The sequence below is a fragment of the Triturus cristatus genome, chromosome 9, assembly GCF_964204655.1.
Source record: "Triturus cristatus chromosome 9, aTriCri1.1, whole genome shotgun sequence".
Classification (NCBI taxonomy): domain Eukaryota; kingdom Metazoa; phylum Chordata; class Amphibia; order Caudata; family Salamandridae; genus Triturus; species Triturus cristatus.
The window spans coordinates 50,717,650-50,731,345 of NC_140592.1; the positions used below are offsets into that span (position 1 = coordinate 50,717,650).

The following is a 13,696-nucleotide window of genomic DNA, read 5'->3' on the forward strand; positions in this document are numbered from 1 at the left end:
CGTAGAGCCTCAGAGGTTGCTTCCTCCCACGTTCCTGTTGTTGATTGTGGTAATTGTGGTGATAGCGACACCCCCCTTTCTCAAGAGGGCGTTCCGCTATTACTACGTGATTGTTCGCCCACAAACTGTGTCCCTAGTGTGCATGTTATCAGCGACTCTCTCCCTTCAAATGTCAAAAGATATTCTAAAATCTCTAATACACGGCTTACAGGCCGGGGGGTAGGAAAAAGGGCTAAGAATCTGACCAGAGGGATTATTCGTGGCCCTCCTCCTAGGAAAATAAGGCGTAAGGAGGGGGTGATCAATATCCCTAGGATCCATCATTCAGAATTCGGCCAACATACTTCAAATGGTTCTGTTTCTGGGTTGGAAACCGGGTCAGATCATAGGCCGATAGCGGCCATTAGCACTCTTCCAAAGGCTGTGAACCCAGTTGTGTCCACCCCAGAGCCTGCTCTACCAGCTGTTGTTTTCCCGCAGGCGCCTGTTATCCCCACTGATCTGTTAACTAAACTGGGGGACATGTTTAGCACTCTCATATTGCCCATTACTGACAACTTGAGGAGGCTGGAGCATAGGCTAGAGAACATTGAATCTACATTGAGAAATTTGGCTGTCGTAGGTAAGGCCCCAGCGGATGGTATTAGTATTCAAGCTGCAGCTCCCCCTATAAACTTATCTAAGGAAACTCCGGATTTCAGTAGGAATGTAACACAGACTGTGGGCCACATAGTTCCCGAAAGGGACCTCTGATGCCCATGGAACATCTAGTTAGTAAGCCTGTTACTGATTCGGTGGAGGAGGTCAGCATTGCCCCAGTAGGGATTACATGCCAGGCGCAGGGTAACCCTAGGTGGGAGGGGGGCCCCGGGATCCATGGTCTACAGGTTGATTTACCCCCAGAAGCTGTGCCCTTAGTGGTGGTGTTGACGGGGGTCCCTGTACTGGCTGATAATAAGAGTGAAGATTTCTCCCAGCTAAAAAACAAAATTATACATTGGTTAAGAATATATAGACCTATAAATAAGAATGTAAATGGTGAGATATTGCATGTTAGACGTCTCCCATGGCTTGGTGGAAGAAATAAGGATGTCGACGGAGATATAGTTCTGATTAATTTCAGAGACCCAGAAGCGGTAGCTTTTATATTGAATTGGCCCCTGGGTAACGGCAATAGTCAAATTTGCCCCCGAGCTCTGACCTATTTCTATCCTAGGTCCTTGGTCTTCCCCACATCCCATGCAAGGAAAAACCGCATAGTTCATTCAATCGCTCCCACAGCACTACATGCTACAAATCTGCGATTCGATCATCAAGGTTGGAATATGATACCCTTCAGAGGCCACAGGAATAACAACCGGAGAATGGAGTACCTGAGGCCCTTTACACCCTTAGAGTTAGGGAATAGGTTTGATGTTTTTTCCGGCATGGATGATTGTGATTGAAAATTACAGTTTGGGCAGGGTAAGAGGGAGAGTCAAATTGTAGGTAGAGTTGAGGGGAACGCTATTGTGTTATCTAATGAGGCTGATGACCCCCAAAACAGCGATGGGTTTCTTCTGGATCCGGAAACCAGGGTCGCCATTTGCTCTCCTTCCCCTACCCATATTCTGTCTGCAGGAGTCAGTAGTAGTAATACCAGCAAGCTAGTAAACCAGGTAGAGCATATTGAAATACCCACTTCAGGGATTGTGGATATGGAAAGGGGAGTTATTCCACCTCCGCCCCCTAGTGGGAAAGACGTTATTCGACTGTTATCCTGGAACATAGCAGGGTTAGAAAGAAAACGAACTATCCCGGATTGGAACAACTTTATCGAAAAATTTGATATATGTATGTTCCAAGAAACCTGGAGTTTAGTACCAATTTATAAAACGGGATATGCTACTTTTTGTGTACCTGCTTACAGTAGTGGTAAGGGTAGACCCTCTGGGGGCCTACATATTTGGATAAAAGTAAATCTAAACTGGAACATTTCAGTTCATGATTCCGAGTGTAGGGATATTCAACATCTTACATTACCAGGACAGGTGCGGGGAAACAAGATGGAGTTATTTAATATCTACGCTAGAGGGACCCAGGGAGGTAAAATGTCTTGTACTTTTACAATTTTGGACCAGGCACTAGCTAATTGCCCACCAAACTCTAAAATACTTGTGGGGGGAGATTTTAATTGTACATTTGAACCCTTAAGTGAGGATGACCCCCTGGGTTTAGAGGAGGACGACGCTAGCTGGTCTATTCCCGCATTGACATTACCCCCGATTAAAAATTGGTCTGCAAAGGCGCTACAGATTAACGCCCTTACGGTGGATCATAATTTAAGAGCAGCAAATGGTAGATCCCCTTCCGATCGGGACGGGGCAATGACGTTTAATAGACTTAATAGCCCGTCCAGAATTGATTATATTTTATTGGACGTCACTATGTGGAGTGACCTGGTTGACATGGAGGTGAGCCCCTCGCAGGATAGCGACCACAATCCCTTATGTATGTCGTTGAGGTGGAGGGATTTAAAAAGTAACCAAAATCCAGCCCAATTGAAGATAACAAAGGAGGTGATCCCATACGACGGCAATCGAAGATTGAAATGGGAGAAGGTAGGCTCTCACCCAGATAAACTGGCAAAGATTAAGATGCACATTGATGGGTTGATTACCGAGCTGAAGGTTATAACCATGGTGACAGGGGTGGTCAATGACACGCTCTTCCCACAGATTTACACTAATGCCATTGAAGAAGTTGGCAAATTATTTTTAACCCGGAGCTCTAAAACAAATGCACCTAAACCCAGCAATCCCTGGTATTCTACAAAATGTCGGGCAAAAAGACGTGAGTTAACTGTTGCCCTTCGTAATAAGAACCAACCGCTGGTGAGAATAGCTAGGAGGGAGTACGCGGAAGAACAAGCTCGGGCAAAAAAAGAATGGGAGGAACTGTATTGGCAGGACCTTAAAAATGCATCTAGAATGAAAAATAGTTCACTGTTTTGGGATCTGATTAATAAAGCCAGAAATTATAATAGGCCACTGATGGCTAATCATATTACTAGCCAACAATGGTATTCCCATTTTTCAACAATTTACGGTGACCATGATGCACCCAAATATCTTTTTCGAGATCCAGTATTTTCGGTTGAGAACTCATATGAGCCTTCGGAGGTTTTAGAGGCCATAAGACACCTAACCCCTAAGAAGGCAGCTGGCCAAGATGGTATTCCGGGGGACCTCCTTATAAAAGAACCCGTAGTTTGGGCTACAGTCATTGCATTAATAATGAATCTAATATCTAGGGGCCATCCTGTCCCAGACTCGTGGAAGGGGGCCGAAGTAATCACGGTCTATAAGAAGGGGAATAGGGAGGACCCCGCCAACTACAGACCAATTAGTCTGATAGACGTGATTCAGAAAGTGGTTGGAAGGGTCATCATTTTGCGAGTAGGTATATGGATGGATGAGAAGCAGGTTCTTTCTCATTATCAGGCCGGATTCCGGAAAAAAGTAGGTACAATGGACCAGGTCTTCCGCTTTTTTTCGATCTACTGGAAAACCGTGTTAATTAATCACGGTAGTCTCTACCTGGCCTTTATAGACCTCAGGATGGCGTTCGATCTGGTCCCTCGTGCTAGGCTATGGGAAGTTTTGGAAGAGCTGGGCTTGCCAGGTTACCTACTGGACCTTATAGTCAAGCTCCACGAGGGTAACTACGCAAGAATCAGATGGGGTACCCAAGGCCAATTGACTGAGAGGGTGCCCGTGAGGAGGGGAGTCCGCCAGGGCTGTGTCATGGCGCCGACTCTATTTTCCCTATTTGTAAATGGTGTGGTGGACCACCTGGGAGAAGAGCCGGCGGATGCACCATCCCTGGCAGGGGAAAAAATACCAACTCTCCTCTTCGCGGACGACACCATTCTGATTTCAAAAACCCCGACAGGTCTCCAAAAGCTATTGCACCGATTTAGCGATTTTTGCAATGACAGGGGCCTCACAATTAACACCTCGAAAACCAAACTTATGGCCATATCCCCTTCCAGAAAAATTTGGAATAATTTTTCGCTTAATGGTGAGTCCTTGGAGATGGTGGAGTCCTTTGACTACCTGGGAGTTAGGGTGAATAGTCGGATGTGCTGGATTGACCATCTGGCTAAAATGTCATTAAACTTTAAAAGAGTTGCAGGGGTGGTAATGTGTGAGCATAGAGTGTCAGTGAGCAAACCCGTGGCCCCGGCCCTAGCTATTTACGAAGGCCAAATATTACCTAGTGCTCTGTATGGCTCTGAGCTCTGGGGGTTTGAAAATATTCCGGATTTAATAACCTCTGAAAACAAATTCTTGAGAGATTTGGTTGCCTTACCAGTTTCCACCCCATTGATACCTTTACGTCTAGACATGGGCAGGCGTCCCCTTAAGGATATTGTGCGCTTGCGCCCCTTACTTTTTTGGGCCCGGCTGAGAAGAACTGAGGAGCTTAAGAACTATGCTGCTGCATTGGATGAACTTATCTTGTTGGATAAAGGTAACAGGATTAAGTGGTTGTGTAACCTGCGGCAGCTGGTGGGATCTATGGGTCTTAGTGATCTATGGAAGAATCAATCTCCCCCACCTAAACTAGTTATTAAGAAGCTTTATTGGGAGTGGGTCCAGCTGGAGTCTTCTCGTAGTGGCACTGGGGGTTCTCTCACTGAGCGGTTTTTGGATCATAAGGGGTCAAGGCTATTTGAACCATTTCTTGACTACATTGAGAAACCCTTTTGACAGATCACTATATCTAAAAATTAGATTTGGAACCCTCCCTGTAAATGTTTTTACTTCTGGGTGGAACTCACATGGTAGTCCAACAAAGGCGTGCCCGTGCTGTGCAGCCCCCATTGAGTCCTTGGCACACCTTATGTTTGCTTGTCCGGCTTACAAGGTACCTAGGAGGATATGGCTAAAACCATTATGTAGGGGCCTGGGCCTTCGTTGCCACGCAATGGCCTTGCGAGTACTTTGTACCGATACATCCTCCTCTTCATTGGTGTGTGGTGTCGCCAAATTTATCGGGAGTGCTTGGGTGATTCGCATGAGGAAACTTAGGCCTCAACTTACTACGTAGACCGGGATTATTATGTTGTAAATGATGATTTTTAATATGTTTTTTGTAAAGTGAAATTTTAAGTGTTATGTGGTATAAATTCCAGCGATTTTACTGACTTTTTATCACATGTCTAAATAGGTCATGTTACTGTATACTTACTTTTATGATGAAAATTTTTATCGAATAAAGTATAAAAAAAAAAAAAAAAAAAAAAGAACCTGTGACAATGAGGTTGAACACAGGCCCCTGCAAGGGATGCATTTGTCCCCTGAGCCACCAGACCCAGCACACTGAGTAATATACAATCTTGGTTTAACTCCAACCATCTAAAATGAAACCCCACCAAAACAGAAATAATGTTGTTCTTCCCCCATGTAACCACCTTCCAATTAGAGCCTGAAGGTTCTAAATTGTTCCCTCACTCTTTCCAACTCGGCTAAATCCTTAGGCTTCACCCTGGATAAAAACTTGTCAATGAAGGATCACATAAAAAACTCAGCCAAAGGAGCGATTTACACACTAAAACACCTAAACAAAACCAAACCATTCATTCCCGCGGATGATTTCAAATGGGTCGTTCATTCTCTGGTCCTCTCCAAACTTGACGACGGGAATGCTATCCTCACAGGGACCCCGAAAACGTACCTCGCTCCCCTCAGATCAGTACTAAACATGGCAACCCAGCCCAGCCCACAACAGACATTAAACAGTATGACCACATCACTCCTACACTCAAAACCCTCGAATGGCTTTCCATCGAAGGAAGATGCAATGACAAGACTTCCTATATCACCCACAAATCCATTCACTCACACACCTCTGACTATTTAGATAACAAACTCACAAAAGCAGGAAGAATCAGATCACTGAGAAGCTCCAACGCACTTCTACTCGTTCCACTAAAAAAGAAATCAACCCACACACGCTCTTATTCGGGTAATTCTCCCAGCATATGTAACTCTCTCCTGAGGGACCTACAATGCAACCCCTCCTTCACCGGCTTCAAAAGAGACCTGAAACGCCATCTCCTCGACAAATACTGGAACACATGAGCAATTCTTGAACGCGGTTCTATTAGTCCCTCTTTCTCAGTTCTGACCCTGTTGTACAGTTGGATGCTTTCTTTGCCTCTTTTCCCTAGAAGGTCTTTCTCTCTCTGGACTCAAAGTATGCGATTTGTCCACAGTCAGTAACCGTCCTCATAACTTCTGTCAGTGTACATATTGTTTCTTTTTGTATTCCACTCGCATTGCCTAATATTTTTTTTTAATTTGTATTTATTGTTGTTTGTACTTGAACCTAAGAATGCTGCGCGTCATATACTCAGTTACTGGATTATTACCTTGCTCTCGATTCTGTAAAGCGCTCTGATACCTTCGAGTCTAGCTAGTGCTATATAAAACCTATAAATAAATAAATAAATAAATAATAAGAAGGTCCCTAATCTTCTCGTATTTGCAGAAATTCAGTTACGGCAGTTTTGTCACCCTTATTCCAAAGTCCTCAAACTCATGGAGAGTACTCCCATGGTCCGTGTATACCGGCATACACGGACCATAGGAGTATCTTTCATGTCTGCTCCGTCTGTGTAAGTGTCTCTCTATCAGTTTGTATCTGACATTGTCTGTTAATGTATGTCACTTGTAGGCCATTTCTGCCTGACCGTGTTTGTTAGTGTCAGGCCATGCCTATGTGTAAATGTCCACATCTGTTTGTCTGTGGTAGTAGAATTCTGTCATTGTCAGTGCCTGCAAGTATCACTCTATGTGTGTCTGTCATCGTCTGCCTGATGGTGGCTTTTTGTCAGTTTCTACCAGTGTCAGTCTTTAATGGTTGGCAATGTCTGTGACTGCCTGTTTGGAGGTTTCAGCATCTTCCTTTTAGTGTTCTTGTTGGTTGTTCACTATCCCTGTTTGTCACGGTTCAGTCTGCTTGGCAGTGCGTGATTGTTTGTAGGTATCACTCTTTTATTGTATCTGTGTCTGTTAGTCGCTATCTATATGGATATCTCAAAGTGTCTGCCAGTGTCCCTGTCTGCCTATATTGCCCCTGTATGCTTGTCAGTTAGTTCCCTGCCTATTTGTATGCCTCAGTAAGGGTCTATAGCTGTCTGTCCAGCAGTGTCTAGGTGACAAGCCTTGTTCAGCATAAAAGGAGCATGACCAAGGACAGAGAATGAATTCTCTTAATCTGTGCAATCATGTAATTTGATGATTATGACATTTTGCCTTTGAATTAATACCTCTGGTTCTTGCTTGCAGGGAACAACAGGATTTCCAGGAGAGCGAGGGGACAAAGGAGACAAGGGCGACCAGGGGCCCGCTGGCCCTCAAGGACCCATAGGCCGTGCCATTGGTGAAAGAGGCCCAGAAGGGCCCCCAGGACAGGCTGGAGAGCCAGGCAAACCGGGCATTCCAGGGGTACCGGGGCGTGCCGGAGAACTCGGAGAAGCAGGGCGGCCCGGTGACAAGGTGAGTGAGATGGACTGAGCAGAGCAGACATGTTCAGCAGAGATGGGAGCTGGCTCCATATCAGTATTTATGTCTCTGAAAACACAGAAATATCACTTAAGTAGAGTGCGGACTGATTTAGAGGAGGCCTGTGAGAAAAGTTCAATTTGTGAAATCCCAAGCTTTGCATTATGTGAACTTAAAAAAAATGTTCTGACATTTTGTATTTCTCAATTATGCTGAATTTGTGTCTGCTGCAGACTGGTCTGTGCAAAAGCTATTGCGCCAAGAGCTTTGTGAGGAGAATAGCGACTCACGCATGATCATTTGTTAAATTCATGAGGCTTGCTGGTTGAAGTTTCAGCATTCTAAAAAGTGGCATGACACAGACATCGCTTACATGTATTTACTTTCATGATACATATTAGACTGATTTGTCTATCTGCCATTAGTAAGCCCCTGCAAGACTTTTGGGCTTCCGGTACTTTCACACCGTAGTTTTGAGGAGTCCATCTCAGACCAGAGTCTGTTATTGGCTGTTCCAATTGACGCATCAGAATTAGTTGTAATAGTGGTTCCTTTTCTGTTTCTTTTTACGTGTCTTAGTATTTTATGTATTTTTTATTGGTTCTCTATAGCTCCCATATAGGCTTGAATCAGTATGAATGCTGTATCGCTTCAGGAAGTGATAGGATGGGAGCAGTGACATCATTGACACTGACCTGGATTTCTTATCAGTGGATTAGTGCACTATACGATAAAATATAACATAACATACCATAACATAACACCGGCACAGATGCAGGAGTATCTAACTCAGGAAGAATTTTAGATAAACCTCAGAAGCCACTTGAGTCTTCGCAAATTGTGCTCTCCTGAACTTCAGGTGCTCGGCTTTAGGGTGAAGCAGGCGTGAAAATATGCCGAAAAGTGCCTTCTGGGTACTCTTTGGTTGGTAAATAGAAATAGTGGGCATGCCAGTATTAGCCACTGATAGGTTCTTTACTTATCTGCTGTTGTATCTGTTGTCATGCAACGACACAGCACCGACCCAGGCAGAAGTAGAGTTGGCCATCGAACCACAGAGATGGTATTCTAAGAGGTCAATTGTAGGTATCTCAACTTTTTTATCAGGTCTGCCTGACATTTTGAAATTTATGGACCTTGATTGGAAGCAGTTTTGGACATCTGGGCATGGCGTGCATGCTAAACCCCCCTCACTGAATGCGCTTTTACCAAACAAACTTGCCATATAATTGGCAGACTCCAAGTGGCACATGTTTGGGTAAATCCAGAGTAGAGCTGTGCAAAATGCGCACAGGTGGCATACATTTCAAAAGCCTAATGTGATATTCACTGTGGCTTTTCACCATCCACATGTAGGGTTTTAAAATATGGAAGCAAGGTTGAGCAGCAGGTTTGTAGCTCTTACCAGAGTCACAGTACAATATTTGACATAAGGACGACGATGTATCAGATGACAAGTGTTTCTACTATTTCAGAGAAGGAAAATTTGGGTTTCTCTGAGTTTATTTTGAAAGAGTACATGGCCGTTCATCTTAATAGGGTAACAAGGTAAAGTTTCAGATTTATTATGGCATCTAATACAGCCACCCATACTCAATATGTGTGACATCCGTCACTTTCATAGCTACCATCTTTTGTCATATTCCTCCCCTGCCTCAAGTGTGGGACAAGTTTACTCTATTCTCTGATCTCTCTATCTCAAGGGCTTTTTTGTGCCATTTTGCTTTCATGCGATTGTGATCAATGTTTCTTGTCAAAACTTTATACTACACCCCACTCTCAGACAACAGGCAGGGGAGTGGGTTCATGTATTATAGGACTTCATCATATTTTTTGTACAAAATTTGCCTGCCACTTTTTTTAGGTTCACACCTGTACCATCAGATTAGATAACTTCATAGATAATCCTTCCTATTCTACACCTCCTTGGGTTATGGACACACACCATTGCAGTGTTTGGGCATTCACAGGTAGCCACAGGAGGTGTTCTAGACTATATGGAAATTTAGCTTTTCCTTCACAGATCCCAACCCCAAAACTTTAGTTGGGCTGCAGAAGAGGAAGTCGCATGCCAGTTTCCATCACAAGCCCCACTAACTCCTAACCCTAACTGCCTTTCTACGTTGTTGCGAACTGTGGCGGCTCCACCGCTAAGGTAGAGGAGGGTCCCCCCGCTACTCCGTAGCAGGAAACATAGAATGATAATAACGTGTGTTATTATCATTTTATTTTTCCTTCTGCTGCGACAGCTTTCGGGGCGGGGCTGCTCCGAGGACAGAAGAGCAGGGGAGGAGTGGTTTGCCCACCCCTAATTGCACATGACTGTTCGGTCAGCCCTCTCAGGCTGCCCAAAACAGTCATGCGCACTTCCCATATACTCGATGCAGGCTGCATTACAGTTTCCCCCGCCCTCACCCCTCCGCCCGAGTCCGGAGCAGCTGCGACTGGTTGCGAAGTTTCTTGATTCTCCGATTGATTCTTCTGTAGGCCAGGCACTTTCTAGCATCCATGCTCATTTGTTGTCTCTCATGTGGTGACGTACTTAACATTATAGTTTTTGACAAATAGTGATGCAGTGCTCACATATAGCTTCTCCTTTCTGTGCTTCTCCTGTCCTGATTGGTTGTACTGACTTGTTGTAGGATCCGGCTCCATGTGTATGTGTTCAGAAAGATATTGAGTTACTATTTGAAATTCTGAAATATTTACAATGTTTTCTTTGCAGGGAGAAAGGGCTGAGAAAGGAGACAAAGGAGATTCGGTATGTCAAAATATACATTTCTTTACTTGCATGGTATATGTTATTTTACTCTTTAAATACACAGGTATATGATCTCTTAGCTCGCATAATACTAATGCATACAGTCGATATAGATTTTAAGAAATGTGTGTGTGTATCAATTCATAAGCTGCCCTTGGTTTCAGGTCCATCATGTGCACAGAGGATCATCTCTAGCAGATATTATATATTATCTTAAAACATTTATTGCATGAAGAACTTCACTTACATCCCATCTGTGTGCTGCCAACAGACCAGCACCTCAGAGGCTGTGCAGCAATACGTTAACCCCATCACAGGCCACAGTGGAGACAGAACCTCACCTAGTGCTTTGCAGGGAAGAGCTCTCAGGTGCAATTATCTGGTCCTCATGAACCTGGACATGCAGTTCTTAAGACTAGTACACCTGATTGGCCGTGTTTGTCCTAAAAATAGAAGCTTGTGGATAAAAGCAAGACTAATTCCAGAAGGAACATGGTGTGGTGCTACAGGCTGAGGGCAGACATGGGTTCTTGAAAACCAAGGGGAGTCGCTTCTGGGTGGAGATGTCCTGCTTCTAGAGAGCCTGCTGCAAGTGTTTGATGGAGAATGTGGAATCACACGATCTTTAAGATGTTTTGTTCATTTGTCATCCTACGTTACACTAAAGCCATGTCATCACACAGCATCCCCATGGGGGGCCGCCAGTCCCTCCTTCAAGGGTTTCTAAGGGCAGGGGCTAGAAGAACAAATAGGTCTAGAAATAGGATTATGGCAACTCTTGAAACATTTAGCAAAGTCAAGGATGAGTGGAAGGAGATTTGGGAAGCAGGTGCAAATTTCCCATGTGTGTTTCTCACAGCAAACTCCCGAAGAGGGTGTACGGCTGCCCAGTCGGGAAAATCATTTATTGAATATCTTAGCTTAAAATGTTCCTGTAGCATACCAAGCTGCAACCCATCTCCTTTGAACTTCTTTGAAGCACTGCTTTCTTTGCCAGTGAACGCTGTACTAACATCTTGTGGACCTCACTGGCAAATAAAACATCTCTGGCAATAAGCTGTTGATAGAGGCCTGTAGAGTTAGCATTGAAAGAATCAAGTTGGCTAGTTACAGGCAAGTAGTTATACAGCGATCCACCGCCTATAACAAACTGTATCTTTGTGCACATTGGAGAGTATACATGCGGTTGAAAAACATTTATCCTATTAACTTTTCCTATTTCCTCCACAGGGTAAAGATGGCGCACCCGGCCCTGTGGGCCCTATGGGTCCAAAGGTAAATGACTGTCTAAGATGTAGGTGTAATAATGACTGCAAAGCTAACATAGGATATACATTGTAGGTGGTTACAGCATAAACCTGTGGTAACAGCACAATGACCCTGCACTTCTCTTGTTTTCAAGGGGAAGAGGCAACTTTGCTAATCTACAAGCCAGTTCCTGAAATGTCTAGTGGGGTCAGGCGTATGGCTCTAGGCCTGTGCTGATAGGTCTGGGGCAAAGTAAGTCACACCGGAGGCATGGAAACTTGTCAGTTTTCTGTTCACACCTACTATCTTTTCAGAGGCAGAGCCCAGTTGATATATCTCATGTCTACCAGAAAGGACATGCAGGAGAAGGTAGACGTCTGTGGTCAGTGACCTTTGGCAGTGTTCTGATGGCTGTTTTCATTCCAGGGAGAAATTGTGGAGTTGATTGCGGCCGGGTTACCTGGTGAGCGAGGTGTCATGGGACCCAAAGGAGTCAAGGTTGGTGACATCACTTTTGACGCAAACATGCTTTATATAACCCTTCTTGAGATCTTTTGGCTCCGCATGCGCAAGCACAGAATTCACTGAGGCCTATAATACCCGCAAATATTTATAAAGATATTTTGCATATTATTTCTTCCATTATATTTATTGATTACTTCGTTTCTCCATGTGTTTGAACTTTTTGTGAAAACTATCAGATTTTAGATCCGCTGTTTTCCTTCAGTTCTTCCTTTTAACTAACAGCTCGAGCCATTTGTTCTCTTGCTTTGTTCAAACATCCAACCCCCAAAGTATCTGCATCCATTTTTTCAGTTTAGTTATACCAGAGTAGAGACACAATTTAAAGCGAAACAGCACATTTAAGTCCCATTGTTGGGGCTGTATGTGTTCCTTACATGATTTATGTGTGTATTTATTACGTCATGGGTTTGAGGTTACCATCTATAGTAAACATGCTGGCTGGGTTCTGCAAGTAATAGACATAAACAAAATACGAATGTCCATGCATGTTATCTAATAATCAGAGGTGGCACTATATTTGTTTTGGTAGCTATACTTAATTTGATTATTCAGTGTTTCCCAGATGAGAAAGGGGTTTGAAGCAAAATCTCGAAGCAACTCATTTTCTGGTCATTTTAATTCCTCAAGAGGGGCATGTTAGAATTCTTGCAAAGGTGGTAAAATGTCTATCTGATAGAGACTTTCTAGCTGCAGATTCCTTACCTTTCAATTCCCCAGGCATCAGGCTGGATCTGGAAACTTTTGTATGAGCAGCACCCCTTGCACGCCCCATTGGGTGGCTCCATTCAGCTATGCGTGATGTCATCGGCGTCGCTAGCGACCGTTATGAAGTTGCGGTCACCTATGTATGCGCTGCCCAGGTGCGTGGACGTCAGGGTTTTTCACTTTTCCACACCAGGAGCGCAGGCCATGAAGTCCCTGACATGATTATGTTCCATAACTGGAGCCCTGAAAAGGTAGCAATCCGAGCCCTAACAAATGAGTCCGCCGAGCGGGGAGGCATGTGTGGGTCTGTAAGGAATCTGCAGCTAGATATGGTCTCTACAAGATAATGCGTTACTGAAGGTAAGTAACTTGTTCATCTGGTAGAGACTTCTGGCTGCAGATTCCTTACCTTTGAATAGATACCCAAGCCATACCATCCTGGCTGCAGACACATTTTCTCACACTAAGAAGGCCTTCAGAACCAAATGGGCAAAATGTCCATCCCTGCTGACTTGACTGTCCCGGCAGTAGTGTTTGGAAAACATGTGCAAAAATGCCCAGGTTGCTGCTTGGCAGATGTCCAGGACTGGGACACCCCGAGCCAAAGCTGGGGCCGCACGCCTTCCTCCTGGTGGAATGAGCTTGTACGCCCTCATGAGGCTGCTTCTTAGCCAGGGCATAGCATATCGCAATGCAGGGAACGACTCGGCAAGAAATAGTCCGTTTCTGCACTGCCCGACCTTTTTTAGCTCCCGCGTACCCCATAAAGAGTTGGTCATCCACCCAAAACTCTCTTGTGCAGTCAAGGTAGAACGACAACTCTCTTCTCGGGTCCAGATCAGTGCTTAATTTGTAAAATATTAAGTGCAGGTGCTCAAATGTTTTTTAGTAGGCCGCACCCACT

At 44.4% G+C, this 13,696-nt stretch overlaps 1 protein-coding gene across 1 annotated transcript in view; it reads left to right on the forward strand.

Annotated features, from left to right (window-relative positions):
* LOC146797369 (uncharacterized) overlaps window positions 1-13,696 on the forward strand; it is a 401,286-nt gene that overhangs the window by 188,165 nt on the left and 199,425 nt on the right. The window contains exons 57-60 of the mRNA XM_085624372.1: window positions 7,338-7,547; window positions 10,279-10,314; window positions 11,545-11,589; window positions 11,989-12,060. Of these exons, the coding sequence (XP_085480498.1) occupies window positions 7,338-7,547; window positions 10,279-10,314; window positions 11,545-11,589; window positions 11,989-12,060 (363 nt within the window). The remainder of the gene's footprint in view (window positions 1-7,337; window positions 7,548-10,278; window positions 10,315-11,544; window positions 11,590-11,988; window positions 12,061-13,696) is intronic.